Raw genomic sequence first — 18282 nt, 5'->3', positions numbered from 1 at the left:
AATACAAAAATTAGCCGGGCATAGTGGTGCACACTTGTAATCCCAGCTACTCAGGAAGCTGAGGCAGGAGAATCACTTGAACGTGGGAGGCAAAGGTTGCAGGTGAGCCGAGATTGTGCCACTGCACTCCAGCCTGGGTGACAGAGTGACACTCCCTCTCAAAATAAATAAAAAATAACTAAAAGACATACCTATGGAAACAAATTTTTAATGAAATCATGTACAAAAAAATGAGGAAAATAAGATATATACATACATGTATAGCTTTATTATTAATATATTTTCTCTGTTTCTATGTAGCTAACCAAGTATTTTGCTTCCTTTAGAAGTAGTTGTTTCAAGTTAAACTATTCCTTGTGTGCCTACCAATTCCACAAACAGCTCCATTTCATTAAATGTATTTTAAATTACTTTAAGTTTCTTTGTGAAACATACAAAGACAAAAACAAATCCTTGTTTTTGCTGTATTCTGTGCAAGAAAAAATGTTACAACTTATGACATTTTCAGGATACTGTTTTTGTAGGCATTTAAGTAAAAACCTGAATCGCTATCTTGGGTTAGTACTGAAAAGTCTTGGTAAACTTCTAGATTTAATACTGAAAGATGCTTAAAATGAAAATACAGTATAAAAGATAAAAAGTGGGCTGGGCACAGTGGCTCATGCCTGTAATCCCAGCACTTTGGGAGGCCGAAGCAGGTGGATCACCTGAGGTCAGGAGTTCAAGGCCAGTCTGGCTAACATGGTGAAACTCCATCTCTACTTAAAAAAAAAAAAAAAAAAAAAAAAAATTGGCCAGGCATGGTGGTGGGAGCCTGTAATCTCTGCTATTCAGGAGGCTGAGGCAGGAGAATCACTTCAACCAAGGAGGTGGAGGTTGCAGTGAGCTGAGATCACGCCATTGCACACCAGCCTGGGCGACAGAGCAAGACTCCATCTCAAAAAAACAAAAGAAAAGAAAAAAGATAAAAGTGATGCACTTGTATACGGCAGCTCCATTATAATCTCATGGGACTATCACTGTGTAAGTACTCCATCCTTGACCAAAAGGGCATTATGTAGCACATGACTGTGCATAATTGGATTAAATTATGACTTAAATGAAGTTTGGTTAAAATCGACACCTACCTTTTTAATTGTTTTTGTCTGGATCAAAGCAAGTTCTCTATTCTCATCTGCTACGTACAAAGAAAGTTTCACGTACGGATCACTGTAAGAAAATATTTCAGATTTAATAGGATTATACTTTTCATTCAAAAGAGAAAACAGTGGAACCTAAATGAAAATGCAAATATCAGTTAAAGTCTCAGCTTGTATTATTTCCACAAACTAAGCAATAACCTTTTTAACATATCTACTAAGTCAATACACTTGGAGTAAAGTTCCTATCAAAACCAGTGCCAATAATGTTTACTTAGAAGCCAAAAAATATATATAATTTTAAAGACACATTCTGAAAAGATTACAAGAAAGATTAAAAGGCACACAGATTTTGTTCAGACTTTACAAAATTCAGCTAGAAAATTTAGTTTAGGTCTTATCCATATTCTTATTCCTAGCGTCTAGGTAATTAGTGGAGGTAAAACAGCTACTGTTCACATGACCCAACACCTGCCATTTTACAGGAGTCACTTTCCAGGGGAGTGAGGCTCAGGCTTCAGCATATTAGAGTCACCTGAGGGAGGGGGTGATTAAAACACAGATAACTGGGCCCCGCTCCCAAATCTGAATTCAGTCCGAGGTAGAACCCAAGAATCTGCATTCCTAACACGTTCCCAGTGATGCCAAGGCTCCTGACCCAGGAACCACACTCAGAGAACTACTGTTCTAGATGGCATTTGAAAAGAGTATTTTCTAGCTACAGAAACTAAATTTTCAATTTCCAGCCACAATCTGTTGCTTATAAAAGAGCTCAAGGCCTGATGGTCTTGTTACCTCCAGAGAATGTGCTGTGGAGATGCGTGCAGAACACACGTGCACACACATGCACATACAGAATCCCCAGTTATAAAGAATGCCATAAACTCTGCTGCTATCTCTCATTTTTATGCCTCTCAGCTATCATGATTGCCAGCCATTACATAACTGCAATAAAGAGCTAAGCATTTCCTGTAATAAAACATCCACATTCTTTCACTGGTGGTTCATTTACCTCAGTCTGTATCCCTTGAATAGCTCACAATAATTGACACATGCAGCTGGGGACTGTGGGTGGGATCCCTGGGTGTGGGACACTGTATCTTCCAGCAGTAATAAAGAAGTCAGGTGGGAATACATAACATCTTGAGTGCTCATCCAGGTAGGTACTAAGGTATGATCAACTCTATGAAAGATCGACTAAGAAACTTCCTGAAATAAGAGTTCAGCCTGAAGACAGAACCAAAGGCCAACGCCTTGGAGCTGGCTACAGGACAGTAGGACGTAAGCTCAAGGGAAGGAGAGGGCTGGGCGCAGTGGCTCATGCCTGCAGTCTCAAGCATTTGGGAAGCTGAGGCAGGCAGATCGCTTGAACCCAGGGGTTCGAGACCAGCCTGGGCAACATGGCAAAACCCTATCTCTACAAAAAAAATTAAAAAATTGTAGCTGCGTGTGGTGGCATGCACCTGTAGTCACAGCCACTACAGAGGCTGAGGTGGGAGGATTGCTTGAGCCTGGGAGGTAGAGGCTGCGGTGGGCTGAGATCGCGCCACTGCACTCCAGGATGCGCAACAGAGTCAGACCCTGTCTCATTCATTTATTCATAAATAAGAGGAGGGGGAAACAGGTGCCCAGATTGCTCTCAGGCTCCTCCTCCCTTTCAGCTGGTACTTAACTACTCTTAACTTCAGCCTGCTCATGAATGAAATGGGAATGACAATTCCTAACTCAGGCAGGTTTTGCAAAGACGAGAGAAAATCATGCATTAATACTAGTACCCAGCACCATTCCAAACATACAATATAAAAGCCCCATAAATGACAGCCAAGGTAACTGTTCTTTGTTTCCTCTCTTAGGAGATGTTTGAGGTTCTCTGTTGCTCCTTTTGACTCCAAACTCTTGCTACAATGACTGATTTGACACTGATTACCTCACAGTACACACTGGGTACCAGGCAACTGCAGCATGCTACATATTCCACGCCTACTCATTATTCATATGGAGGTCCCACAGGATCTGGGTAGAGATGATCAAACTGGGAATCTTACTCACAATGAAGCTCACCAGAATTCATTCTTGGCATCAAGTTACCGTTCTAGTGGCTGCTGTTGATACAACTCAGGGCTAGCATGAATATGACTCTCTAGGAAGCTCAATGCTGTGCGAGAACACGTAGATTAGAAGGCAAATTCTATTTTACAAACTTTTTGTTTTCTCTTAGTGAAGCTGCTTAGACATCATATTCTTCCTTTCAGCCTTTCCAAGGAGACAGTAAACTGGTACTAGGATTCAAGCAACCTTCATTTCCTGAGTGCCTACTATATGCCAAGAAAAGAGACAGGTTCCAGAAACAAAAGACACTGTCCCTACCCATTTGAATGGAGCACACAGGAATGAAAACATGATTGTGACAGAGTGTGCCAAGCATCCGGGAAAACAGCAGTCAGCAGCAATAGTCCCTGACTTCCTGTGCAAATCTGGGTACCTGGCCCTACCTCAGATCTGCTAATCAGAATCTCCAGGGTCAGGACCTAGGAGTCCGCATTTACTGAGTGTCTCATGTGATTTCTATGCACTGGTCCATCCAGATACCACTGCCAGATAGGAATCTGAAGGCACACACAGAACCGGGAGGCACGAGGCAGAAAGATCACAGGCAGATCTCCAGTGATTGGCTGGAGCTGGGGTTCCGAACATTAAAAAGCCTGGCATGGCTGCAGTCAGGAGGGCTCAGGGAGAAAAGGCAGCTGGAGAGGGAGTCCCGGCTCAATGGCCACAAAGAGTCGGCCATTCCTGCAGAGCTCAAACCCTGGCTCTTCATCAATTAGTACATGACTTTGGGAAACTTACATAGCCTTTCTGTGCCTCAGTTTTACCATCTACGTAATGGGTATAATAATAGTACTTCCCTTATAAAAAGGCCATTGGAAAGACAAATTATAATAGTGCTTGACAGGAGTATAGTCAGCACTTAATAAATGTTAGCTGCTGGCTGGGCGTGGAAGCAGGCACCTGTAATCTCAGCACTTTGGGAGGTCAAAGTAGGCAGATCACTTGAGGTCAGAAGTTCTGGACCAGCCCGGCCAACATGGTAAAACCCTGTCTCTACTAAAAATACAAAAATTAGCTGGGTGTGGTGGTGTGCATCTGTAGTCCCAGCTACTTGGGGAGCTGAAGCATGAGAATCACTTGAATCCAGGAGGCGGAGGTTGCAGTGAGCCAAGATTGCACCACTGCACCTGGGCAACAGAGTCAGAATCCGTCTCTAAATACATACATACATACATACATACATACATACATACATAAATGTTAGCTGCCACCATCATCATCCTCATTGTGGAGTTGTCTAAATACAGAAGAATCATGATCATACTCATCAGGAGGAGGTAAGACAGCAAGCAGTGAGACCCGCTGGAAGGCTTCTGCGCCAAAGAATAAGAAAGCTCTGAATGGAGAGATGGCATAAATGAAAAAGGATTGACTGCTCATCTGAAGGTAGACTCAAAAGAGCAAGGTGGCCAACTGAATGTGGCAGGTAGGTGGGTTAGGAGGAGAGGGAGTCCATGCCAACTCCAGGTCTTGGGCCTCTTGACAAATTTTGCCGTTACACACGGAGCCCTAGAATCTCTTCTGCTGCACGTTCGTAACGATGCATTTGTATGTAAGTGCGCAAGGGCCTACCAAATAATGATGGCCTGAACTGTCTGTCCTCAGGGGATCCTAATGATTTAGTGCTATTCCAACAAGAAGTTTGAGCCTTGAGCCTGGCCTCCAAATCCACGTCAAGGTTGGGCAGACACCAAAATGCACCCGGAAGGATCTCAGGTTCCTCAGTATTTTTCACAAAGTAAATAAAATCCAGCAGAAAAACCACTTGGAAGGTTATAGCTGTTCACTTACAAGTAAGACACCTCACTGTCACATAAAAGATTACACCTGGAAAAAAAATACAAGGGCGACATCGCTTTAGAGATACGAGACATGCCAGGAACTGTGCATGAAATCAATGGCTAGGAAACAGACTCCCTGAACTAAAATGAAGTCATAAGGAGTCTGACAGATGCCAAGACATTCAGCAGGAAATCCGCAGGCACTTGCTCTCTCAGGAGAGGTCACCAAGAAATCCTGGTCAAAAACCCACTCTGATTTTGCAAAATTTCCAAAAGAAAAGCTTTTCAATTATTGTCTCTTTCATTCTCAACATGGAATCCAGTGCTGAAAATTCAGTTCTCTCCTCTGGGCCTCTGCTCCAGTTCTAATAGAGAGACTGCAGGACTGCACTGATCTCAAGTGGGTTTAAAGAATTCAGAGATGGAAATATTATTCAAGGTTCTTATTCCACCTTTATCACCATGAAGCAAAAGACATTGCAGATGAGGTCATCTGTCAGGGATAGTTGAGAATGAGATTTTCTGGGTTTGCTCCATTGCTCACCCCTTTGGGGACACACTCCACAAGGACAGTCCTCCTACCCAATCATTACTGGGGTAATGCTTAACCCTCTCCATTTGATTCACTGAAGTGTTCCATGTTCTTTCACACCTATTATTTGCTCATTTTTATCAGCATAAACAGTCTTTGCTGAGCTCCACATATTTTAAGGGGGCAGGGTCGTAAGGGGAGAGGGGAGGGCAGGAGTTGCCTCCAAGGGGCAAAACGTCAAAGGGGATTACATTCAGTCTGCAGCCAGATTGCAATGACACCCTGCCTTGTCTACCTGCTATAGAGGTGTTCTTGCAAGATACTTGGATATAAGAACAACGAGAAAGGTCTTCATTTTTCAACTGTGCCTCCTGAGGGGCATCCCAACCTTAACCAAAGGAAGCAATAATTATTTGCGGTAAAAAGAAGATTCTCAATATGGCACTGGGACAGCTTGCACAAAGACTGTGTCTTTGCTCCCTATGGGCAAAGAGCAGAGGGCTCATGGATGCTGCATATTTCACAGCATCATTCAGCAAATTGAAGATTTAGCTAACCCAGAGAAAGTTGCACTGCAAAACCCAGTTTGTTAATGACAACTTGCTTTGTTGAAGGTTTCCTCATTCTTTTCCACTTTTACTGTTACCATCAAGTGTTACATAATAACGTATATCCTCAATAAAGCAATTAACAATTACAAAACATTTATAAACAATATAGAAAAAATCTAGAATGTGTGAGAAGAAAAATATACATGAACACATGCAATAATACTGAAACTGAAGTTTTTATCTAACAAATTGTCAAAGATTGAAAAAAAGGTAATACTTTCTAAAGAGAGGCAGACATTTAATACTCTACTACCGGAAGGAATAATTATTACAACTTTTCTGGGAAACAACATGGCAAAAGTATCAGAAGCGTTCAAAGGGTTGACCCCTTTTGATTCATCAAATTTATTTCTAAGGATTAATCCCAAAGAAAGAATCCCAAAGAAGGAATCTTTACCAGAGAGGCAGGTAAATATTTACTGCTAAAAGATACTCATTGCAGCATCATATATAATAAGAAAAAATTAGAAGCAAACTTCCAGGCCAATAATTGGGAAACAATTAAATAAATTATGGTACAATCATATATACTAGAATATTACAAACCACTAAAATCATGTTTTCTAATAATATTTTAACATAAGAGAAAATCATGGCATAACATTAAGAAATAAGCAGGATCTAAAAATGTGATTAATTCAAATATACATATATATGAAAGTAATTAAGGAAAAGAAGGCTAAAATGTTAATAGTCATTCTCTCTAGATGATGTTTACAAATTATTTTGTCATTTATGGTTTGTATTAAGTTTCTACTGTGAGCAAGTACTACTTTTATGAGTATAAAAAAGTTACGAAAAAACTAATAATGGTTACACTTCAATGAGGTACTGAACCCTGTAATTTCATGGCCAGCCCACATCTCAATAACAAACCCTAAAGGGCTTCAAATATTTTGTTTGCCCAGAAAATTGACTTAAGTAGATGACTACTGAAAATTTTTGAAAACAAAATGTACATATCTTTCAGCCCAAGATTTACTGAAAGGCAGAAGCGTATTTTAAAATACATCACTCATCACCAATACTGGCAATGAGCCACTACTCTTAACTATGTACGATTTTCCAGCAAATATAAGAGATTATATTACTGGGTTAGATTACAGTCAAATGCATTCTTCACCTAAGCAGCTAAAAAATACATTAAACTTTATTGCTCAGGCATAGTCTCTGAAACTGCTGGAAAAACACACTTTTGGATACTTCCGTTATGATGGTTTTGTTGTTTGGAGCAACTAGTGGTTTACCTGCATTCTAAAACCTTCCCAGCCACTTAAGTCTTGAAATCTCTAGCCAGGACCAACTCTGGCCTTGCAGCCCCCTTGCCATCCATAATTAGTCACTTGAGGGTCCCAACCTTGGGTCACAGAGACCCCTAGGAGCCAGGGAGCAACTGTGTGTGCATCTGCCTCTAACACATATAGACATAGCTCTGATGATAGCTATATAGCTATCTATGTAGGCATCTACATAGAGATCATCAGAGCTGTGGATACATGTGTTGACTAATAAAATATGTGCTAATAAAATATGTACTTTGTTAATATGTGGTGACTAATAAAAATATTTAAATATTTAAGCTTAAATAGTTTGTTAAAAAATTTTGTTCCCTTATCTTTTGGTAGTAAAAATGTTGTTCAGTGGAAGTTACAAAAAGGAAAGTTTCACCAATAAATTACTGAAATATCCATTCAGTCACCAAAGAAAATGACAATCTGTGACTTGTGTTTATTGCCAGCATATTCTACTGTGCCTTTTCTCCATATATATGCAACTACCACAGGTTAAGAAAACAGCTTTTTCTTTTATGCTATTAATAATAGAGCCAAGAGAGATAGCAAGTCATAAGGTTATAAAGAAAGGGGGAAACAAAAACTGTTCCCTTTTTGGAAACTGTTTCACAATTGATTTTATTCCTGGGATAGTCAAGGAGTGCCCACCATACACAACGGACTGTGGTGGGCACCAAAGTGTGGGGCGGGGAATAGAGGTAAACAGACATAGACCCTGCCCACAAAGAGGCCGTCTACCCCTCCTCCAGAGGAACCAAAATCGGACAACAGTGTTTCTAATGCAGATTTTACCTTTGTGAAAGTTGGCTATATATATTTAGAGCTCAAAGAAGCTGATAAATGACGATTATTATTGTTGTTGTTGTTGTTATTATTATTTGAGATGGAGTTTCGCTCTTGGTGCCCAGGTTGGAGTGCAATGGCACAATCTTGGCTCACCACAACCTCCGCCTCCCAGGTTCAAGCGATTCTCTTGCCTCAGCCTCCCGAGTAGCTGGGATTACAGTCATGCGCCTGTACGCCAGGCTAATTTTGTATTTTTGGTAGAGACGGGGTTTCTCCATGTTCGTTAGGCTAGTCTTGAACTCCTGACTCAGGTGATCCATCCACCTTGGCCTCGCAAAGTGCTGGGATTACAGGCGTGAGCTGCAGTGCCCAGCCAATGACAATTATTTAAGGATGATCTTAAATGTAGGAAAAACTATGAGCAATGGTCATAACTTCCAGGATCATTAAACAGCTTCTGGGTGCCAGCACCGTGCCTGGTGCCTCAGAGACATCATCGCTCATCCTTACAACAACCTTGACAAGGAGGATCTTACAGCCTCCCTTTTGTGGATGTGTAAAAGAAAAGGAATGGCTGTAAGACCAGGAGGCAAAGAAAAAAACTCCAAGATGTGATCATGTCAGTCAGTGAATGTTTCCTCTCAAGAGTGAGTCTGGCAGGACACTGAGTGACCAGAACAGCCCACCTACTTCCCTCATGGTTAGAAGAAGAAACGTTAAGCCAACCAGCACTTCACAAAACATTCTTTTTTTTTTTTTTTTTTTTTTTTTTTTTTGAGACAGGGTCTCGCTCTGTCACCCAGGCTGGAGTGCAGTGGCAAGATCATGGCTCACTGCAGCCTCAACCTCCTGGGCTCAAGTGATCCTCCCACCTCAGCCTCCTGAGTAGCTGGGACTACAGACATGCACCATCATGCCTGGCTAAATTTTAAAAATTTTTTGTAGAGACGAGGTCTCACTATGTTGCCCAGGTTGGTCTCAAACTCCTAGCCTCAGGCGATCTTTCTGCCTCTGCCTCCCAAATTGCTGGGATCACAGGTGTGAGCCACTACACTTGGCCAAAGACACATTTTTATTTTTATTTATTTTTGAGATGGAGTCTCACTCTCTCGCCCAGGCTGGAGTGCAGTGGCACAATCTCGGTTCACTGCAACCTCTGCCTCCCAGGTTCAAGCAATTCTCCTGCCTCAGCCTCCCAAATAGCTGGGATTACAGATGTGAGCCACCAGGCCCAGCTATAAACACATACTTTTAATTGTTTAATTATATTTTATTCTTTTTGTAATAAATTGGCTCCTTCTACCTCCAATTTATAAAGTATACAGCCTTAAAAAAAAAAAAAAAAAAAAAAAACACCCACAGAGACACAGATTGCACTGGAAAACAAGTATGGGGACAGACTTCTGAACTAATTATTCCCTTGGAACCCTGAAAGTCAATTCCTTGACCAGTCTCACCCATGTCCTTGCAATCAAAAAGAAAACAGTTCTGGCCAAGCCCAGGAACTATGATCATGATGTCAAAATGGAGGCAACACTGAGCTGTGTCTAACTGAAAAAGAGAGCAAGTTCTGACGGCACTACTCAGGGAATTCAGCCTGGATTAACTAACCAGGGAAAAAAAGATGCTTACTTTTAATTAATTTTGGCAGTCATTGGTTCCCAGGACTTTATTTCTTCTGTCACCGTATGCTCCTGGGATGCCAGGACTAGAGCTGGGCATACAGAGGCACACAGTATTCCCTTTGCATTGCAGAGAGGGACGCTGCTGAGCACCTATGTGTGTCCAGTGCTCAGGGCAAAGGTCTAGCCAAAGGAGACACTATTCAAATGAGTAAGCAACAATAAAACCTGTTAGCAGTGCCACACCGAGAGTGGGCCTGACAGGGTCAGTGTACCAGACAGACGGTAAATTGCATGGTAGAGCTCACTGGTGTACAATTACGTGCACTGGTAAACACTTCCTGTGTACTTAAGCATCAACCTCTTTGCCACTGAGTGTTTATATGAGCCGAGCACTGTCCTAAGCCCTTCCTGTACAATCTTTGAACACATTCTAGGCTTCTCGGTGGGGGAGTAACAATGGTGCCAGAAGTATCTTGGGAACTTACTCTACACTCAGCTCAGTTCACACTGCAAAATCTGACTTGATTCTCACAGGCAAAACTGTCGGAGGGAAGGGATTCCTCCCTCACATGGAGTTAACAGGGGATGTGGCAGCTTCTAATATCTAAACAGGCAGCCCCCCAGGTGATACCCATTCAGTGACACACCTGTTGCTGACACACATTCCCAGGGGCACCAGGAAAGCCCTGAAGCAAAGATCTTGAACTTGGCACTGGCCTGAACACCAACAAAGAATGGAACAGCTCATCTTGACCCATTCTCTATCTCATAAGATGGGGAACTATGTCCTCCCAGTATTTCAGAATGTGACCTTCTTTGGAAACAGGGTCTTCACAGAGGTAATCGAGTTCAAATGAGGTCACCAGGCAGTGGCTCATGCCTATAATCTCGCCCCTTTGGGAGGCTGAGACCAGGAGGATCCCTTGAGCTCAGGAGTTTGAAACCAGCCTGGGCAACATAGTGAGACACTATCTCCATGAAATTTTTTTTTTTTTAAACTGAGCCAGGCATGGTGGCACACACCCATGGCCCCAGCTACTCAAGAGGCTGAGGTGAGAGGATTGCTTAGGCCAGGGAGGTTGAGGCTGTAGTGAGCCATGATCATGCCACTGTACTCCAGCTTAGGTGACAGAGCAAGACCCTGAGGGAGGAAAGGAGGGAGGGAGGGAGGAACGGAGGGAGGGAGGGAGAGACGGAGGGAGGAAGGGGAAGAAGGGGGGAAAGGAGGGAGAAAGGAAGAAAAAAAAAGAAAAAAACATTTTTAAAAGTATGAATGAATGAATGAATGAATGAATGAATGAGGTCATTAGGTTGAGCCCTGATCCAATATGACTGGTGTTCTTATGAACAGGGGAAAGGTAGACACAGAAACAAACAGGCACAGAGGAAAGACGATGTGAAGACACAACAAGAAGATGGTCATTTACAGGCCAAGGAACACAGAGCACGCTGGCAAACCTCACAAGCTAGAAGAGCAAGACAGGATATTCCTGTAGGGCTCAGAGACAGCAGAATCCTGCTGACTCTTAATTTCAGATTTCTAAACTCCAAAACTGATAGAAAATAAATTTCTGTTGTTAGCCACCTAGTTCACAGGGCTTTGTCATGGCAGCCCTAGCAAACTAATACTCCATTAAAGCCAGCCTTTTTTGGAAACCCCTGGGAACAAATGTGTTACAGAATTCTGACTTTTTTTCTCACTTTAGAAAGATGATTGGTATGGTTTGGCTGTGTTCCCACCCAAATGTCATCTTAAATTGTAGCTCCTAAAATTCCCACGTGTTGTGGGAGGGACCCAGTGGGAGATAATTGAATCGGGGGGGGGGGGGGCAGTTTTCTCCATTCTTGTGATAGTGAATAAGTCTCAAGAGATCTGATGATTTTATACAGGGTTTCCCCTTTCCCTTGGCTTTCATCTCTCTCTTGTCTGCCGCCATGTAAGATATGCCTTTTGCCTTCTACTATGATCGTGAGGCCTCCCCAGCCATGTGGAATTGAGTACATTAAACCTCTATTTCTTTTTCTTTTTTTTTTTTTGAGACGGAGTCTCGCTCTGTCGCCCAGGCTGGAGTGCAGTGGCCAGGATCTCAGCTCACTACAAGCTCCGCCTCCCGGGTTTACGCCATTCTCCTGCCTCAGCCTCCCGAGTAGCTGGGACTACAGGCGCCCGCCACCTCGCCTGGCTAGATTTTTGTATTTTTTAGTAGAGACGGGGTTTCACCGTGTTAGCCAGGATGGTCTCGATCTCCTGACCTGGTGATCCGCCCATCTCGGCCTCCCAAAGTGCTGGGATTACAGGCTTGAGCCACCGTGCCCGGCCTAAACCTCTATTTCTTTATAAATAACCCAGTCTTGGGTATGTCTTTATCAGCAGCATGAAAACGGACTAATACAATGACTCAGTGATTATTCCAGATATTATTATTATTATTATTATTATTTTGATTATTCCAATTATTGCATAGTATCCCCAGTAGGGGCTGGGGGAGGGCCCATAAGTGAATGTTAGTATCTGTGCAGCAAGAAGCACAAAGGGTTGAATGAAGTGTTGCACATGATGCCTAGAATACTCTCAAATCTGTTCATATCAGGTTTTGCTCTCAAATCAATTTCCTACAAACCTACAAAGATGTCTTTGGTTTTCAGGGCTTTTGGGACTTTGGAATGGCAGGTAAGGGATCATGGACCTGCCCTAAGACCACTTAAAATATGTGCCCTCCTCATGCTACCCTGCCAACCACATTCAGCCTGCAGTCCAAAACACACGCCTACCTGTGAAATCCTAGAATTCCTCAGGGAGACCAAAGGGCAAAAGTTTCCCCTCAACTCTCAGAAAAACAACTTGCAAAATAAATGTTTAGAGATTTTATCTTTAAGTCTATTAAATGTACAAACAAACCACCAGACACCTGACTTTTCTGTTATTCTGAGTGCTGCACTATACCCCAAACACTTTTTAAAATGAAATTTTTAAGCGAGGATAAAACAATTGTGTGATCACAGAAAGAAAAAACTATAATCAAGCGAAAAAGGGCTATATTACGGTGATGCCCTATATCCTGACACATGGGTGCCATAGGATGTGTATTTTCCCCAGTTACACAGATCAATGTACGGCAGGTACCCATGTTTGGAACCCCTGGGCCCGCACACTGTCAAGAAGAAAGGGAGTTTATAGAAAGAATGAAGCCCACATCAGCATTAAAAGTCTTGGCTGGCCCACCAGTGTGAACTCCGGAATCCATTACTACATCTCTAAAGCTGGACACACACTGGAGATTTTTCCTTGTGTCTGATTCATCCAAAAAGGACATGTTATTTTATTTGGATCTCAGGGATTTCAGCCAGGTTAAATCCAATACAAAGCTGAGGGCCTTTTGATTTTTAAAAACCCTCTCTTAAGTTACTGTGTGTGTTAGACTGGATATCGAAGGACTTCTACAGAGCGCTCAGGGCAGGCTCTGTAATAATTAGTAGAGTGTTGTTCCTACACACCCTGCCCCACCTCGACAGGGCGCATGCTTGAGCATTGCAAGTCTTTGCCTCTAGATGACATTGTTTTATGGGTGTATGTTTCTTCCCGTCCCTGTGACCCTGGAGAAAAAAGTGCGAAATAATCATGGGGTAAAGGCACAGGGGACACGTTAAGAGAATTTACATAGAAGAAAATGCACCTCTCCTATAACAGCCATGGAGTCAGACCTCTGTAATATTTAACCAGCAGAACACAGGGTCCTTCCTTTACTTTTGCCCTATGCTTCAGACTTTCTATTAGGCGGGAAATGGAGAATCTAATTTAAACCACTTGTCGGCCGGGCGCAGTGGCTCATGCCTGTAATCCCAGCACCCTGGGAAGCCTGAGGCAAGTGCATCATCTGAGCTCAGGAGTTCGAGACCAGCCTGGCCAACATGGTGAAGCCCCATCTCTACTAAAAATACAAAAAATTAGCTGGGCGTGGTGGCTCGTGCCTGTAATCCCAGTTACTTGGCAGGCTGGGGTAGGAAAACTGCTTGAACCTGGAAGCGGAGGTTGCAGGGAGCCAAGATCAAGTCACGGCACTCCAGCCTGGGCGACTGAGCGGGACTCTGTCTCAAAACCAAAAAAAAAGCCAAAAACAAAAAAACACTTGTCAATAACAGCCACATCTGTTTGGTTTTCCAAATAGGTCAATCTAGTATCTTCCCAGTTTTCAGGGGGCTCAGCACTGGTGTCTATTTGCTCATCCTTCACGCTTTCCCCCCATACCCTTGGAAATCTTTGATTCTTCCCAGGCTCTAGGCAGCCAGCACCTTCTTTCCCTCATCTCCGCAGGACGAAGCACCCCCATAATCACCAGCCTCTCCACTTTCTGAATTCCTACAGTCTGAATACTTAGACCACTCCCTTTTCCATGGAATCTTGTGTCTGTGTTGTTTGTTCCTTTTTTTTTTTTTTGAGATAGGGTCTTGCTTTGCCACCCAGGCTGGAGTGCAGTGGCGCAATCTCTGCAGCCTTTATCTCCTGGGCTCAAGCGATTCTCCCACCTCAGCCCCTGTGAGTAGTTGGGACTACAGGCATGCCGCCACACATGGCTAATTTTTTTTTAACTTTTGTAGAGACAGGGGTTTTCCCATGTTGCCCAGGCTGGTTGTGAACTCCTGGCCTCAAGGGATCCTCCTGCCTCCACCTCCCTCAGTGCTGAGATTACAGGTATGAGTCACCATGTCCAGACTTGTTTGTCCCTTTTCAAGTATGTAAATCTTAATTCGCCTAAACCGGCTGCACATCACTCAGGGCCACTGTCCATGTCTTACGCTAGTGTGTCTTTTCCATGCAACCTTGTACAAAACAGGCCTTCAATGAACATTTCTTGGTTGCTTGACTTCTTCACAAACACTATGATGGGTTACCTTCTTACCAGGATTACACGTTTGGAAAACAGTCCTGTCTTGAGTTGCCAAAATGTGGTATTCTCAGTGTGTTTACCTCATACCTGACAATGACACCTCAGAATGTTGACCTTCTTTGGAAACAGGGTCCTCACAGAGGTAACTGAGTTCAAATGAGGTCACCAGGCACAGTGGCTCATGCCTGTATAATGAATAACTAGATGCAGAATTTATTCTCCACAAATTTTCTTGAATTTGTTTCATTTTCCTCTCTCTATAATATAGGAAACACAGGGTCATTTTGCATAGTGTACCGAGTTATAAACTCACATACACTCAAAGAAACAACAAAATGATTAAAAAAAAAAGAAGTTTCACAGTGAACCTCATTTCTGCAACATTACCTGATACCAAAAACTGGAATCATGAGTCACTTTTGATTAACTAAAAGCATAAACATATTAACTGACTTATAGAGCTGATACCCTTGTGTTTAGTTAAAAACAAATATTCAAATCAAAAGGACACAAGAAATACTAATGTTTGAGGACTAACTTTGGGAGAAAATAATAAAATATTTAATTCCAGAAACCCTGATGAGGCTGTTGGTAATCACTTATAAACTGAAAGCGGAGTTCACATTTAAAAATGAATCTTTCAGCTCACTGCACCATTATAATTTTTGTTTCCAGTTGCTTACATTCTTAGTGTCATTTTTCATGCTTTTGTATGTCTGCTGTTGATATTTTTCCAACCTGAAAAGCTTTTTTTTTTTTTAGACAGAGTCTCACTCTGTCGCCCAGGCTGGAATGTGGTGGCGTGATCTCGGCTCACTGCAACCTCTGCCTCCTGGGTTCAAGCGATTCTCTTGCCTCAGCCTCCCGAGTAGCTTGGACTACAGGTGCCCGCCACCTTGCCCAGCTAATTTCTGTATTTTTAGTAGAGATGGGTTTTCACCATGTTGGCCAGGATAGTCTTGATCTCCTGACCTCGTGATCCGCCCGCCTAAGCCTCCCAAAGTGTTGGGATTACAGGTGTGAGCCACCGCGCCCGGCCTGAAAAGGTTTTCCTTAAATAAAGATGTATAAGCCTCAATCTAGATGTGAATCTTCACATACCAAATAAACTATTAAACAGCTCTCAATAACAATGATTGAGAAAAACATTTGTTGTAATTAACCTCAAATTTTTGTGCAGCTGACGTGGAATGAGATAATATTAAAGAGCAATGATAATTACATTAAGTAAGTGCCACCTGGGATGCAGTGAGCATCAGCACAAACAGAGACATGAGTGCCCCCCAAACTAGGTCATTAGGGGACGAAAAGTGTGATAGATTACTGCAGGCAATGTTAGGGTGCACAGGGACTTTGTCACCGTGCCATCTGCTATGCTGGGCAGCAGTTTGAGACCTCAGCAACCAATGTCCCGGGAACATGCCTGCCTGCCGCGTGGCTCCTCACAAGTGAGCCCAAACCCTAACCAGACATGTGCCGTCTCAATGTAAGAAAGGGCATTTGCGTGGAGACAACTATGTATTCTAGCCAAACATCACTTATTAATTGCCAATGCATTGACACTGTATATATTCTGCAGTCTATAATTCTGAAAAAATTCTAAAAGGTAAATAGGTCCTACAAAAAAACACAAAAGGAGAAGGGGAAAAAGCACCCTCTTCCATGGTTAGCAAGGTCATTTTACCTCAGAGCAATGTTCTAGCACTTCATGTGCACAGGGATTGCCTGGGATCTGCTTAAAATATAGTCTGACTGGGTAGGTGTGAGCTGCACCTCAAGAACCTGCATTTCTAACAAGCTCCCTGCTGATGCCAATACAGCTGGTGGGAGTAGCAAGACTCTAAAGAAGCTCGAATACCACTCACTTTGCAAACAATTCCAAGTGTGGAAGAGTGCATGGGCTCTCCCATAAAGAACTGAGACCTTAGGAATATCAAGTTGTATGTGGATACTCCCCAACGCTCATCCTGGGCCTCTTTTCACGCAACAGCTTTCCTTGGAGGGAGCTCACACCCTGTCCTCCACACACACCTTCCTGACTATTAAAGACAAGGACCTCAGGCTTGAGCACCAGGCAAGCAAATGAGGGCCCTCTCCGGTCATCCCAACTTCATTGATTAAGCACCTTGAGGATAAAAATCACGGAAAGTCTCAATCTCCTCTTTTCCATATCTTGTCAGTGCAGCCAAATTATTAACCAAATAGCCTAAGCTTCATCCACTCTGCACTAGTTCTTTGTAACCTACAACAAACTATTGTGGCATACGCGGTCTGCCCAGCTCTGGCCCCTGCATGCCCCTCCAGTGCCATCTTCCATGTGCCTTATATATGTTGCCAAGTGGAGCGACTGTGACTTTCAGTTCTCAGAGCACAGCATGTTTTCTCCTCTGCTAGAAATGCCCTACCCCCACCCGGCATGCACATAATGTTAAAACAAGCTCCAGTGCCTCTGGGAAGGCTTCCTGGCCCTCAAGCTCCACTCCTGTTGGCAGAAGCCTATCAGTAGTGCAGTTGTTTACTTATGTGTCCATTTCTGCTATCGGTCTGGAAGCTCCTTGCGAACAGGGCTATGCCTTAGTCACTTGTGTGCATCACATTCCAGTCATGCAGTGGGTGTGCAACAAAGATTGCTTTATAGGGCACTGAGATGGCCCTAGGGCAGGTTAGGCAAATGGGAAAGGGGGTAATGACTGGAGTGGGGTAGGGTAAATCTTGAGATTTATGGTAAGTAGATACTGGAAAATATCTATCATGAAGCATATAGCTTTCACATGCTGGGCAAGAGCCAGCTCTATTATTTTAAGGTGTAATACTGCTTAAATTTGGGGTAAATTGGATAGAAATAAAATAGCCTTACTTGCTATTATCATCAAACTCTCACTTGGTTATTTCTCTGATGTCATGACTGAAAAAAAGAAGTTCAATAGCAATGGAGCAGAAGCTGAAAGAGAAGGATAATCTGCTCTTAGGGAGTTTGAACAAGAGGCAATTAATAAAGGATTAAGCTAAGTAAAACCACAGCAGAACATGTAACTGCAGCATGTTGAACACTGAAAACCACAGGTGCAATTAGGTAGGAAAAAACCTACAGTGGGTAAAACACTCACTGGGTCAATGAACAACAGGTGGAATTTCACAAGGCTAATCCCTTGTGGACCTCTTTCTAGAAGAGAGGCAAGGAAAGCAGACTCCAGCCCTTAGACAGAGCATGCAGAGATGTCTGGTAATTAGACTGACCACACAGTCCTACGAGCCACCCAGCGAATTCCATTTTACTAATGCGTAAAGGTGGGATAAGGTGACCTGCGGACAACTCACCTCCAAATACTGACAGCTCAGAAGAAACCACAGCCTCCACACTGACCAAAATTAGGATCATGCGGTCCTTCAGGACACCCGCAGGAAGACCGCCTGGAGACTCCCTTACACAGACCCTCCTAAGGCTCTGGGGTCTGCTTTTCTTCTCCTATTTCTTCATTCAACAAATTCTCACTATATGTCTGGCATGGTTGTTTAGATAT

The 18282-nt window shown here is 43.0% G+C and overlaps 1 protein-coding gene across 3 annotated transcripts in view; it reads right to left on the bottom strand.

Annotated features, from left to right (window-relative positions):
• Positions 1-18282, bottom strand: part of NEDD4L (NEDD4 like E3 ubiquitin protein ligase) — a 368484-nt gene that overhangs the window by 159986 nt on the left and 190216 nt on the right. For all 3 annotated transcript variants that reach the window (XM_030925897.1, XM_030925898.1, XM_010374678.2), the window contains one exon: positions 1128-1209. In XM_030925897.1, coding sequence (XP_030781757.1) covers positions 1128-1209 — 82 coding nt within the window. The remainder of the gene's footprint in view (positions 1-1127; positions 1210-18282) is intronic.

The sequence above is a fragment of the Rhinopithecus roxellana genome, chromosome 21 (assembly GCF_007565055.1).
Source record: "Rhinopithecus roxellana isolate Shanxi Qingling chromosome 21, ASM756505v1, whole genome shotgun sequence".
Lineage (NCBI taxonomy): Eukaryota > Metazoa > Chordata > Mammalia > Primates > Cercopithecidae > Rhinopithecus > Rhinopithecus roxellana.
Note: the sequence above shows the minus strand (reverse complement) of the source record. Positions and strands in the feature narration are given on the sequence as shown.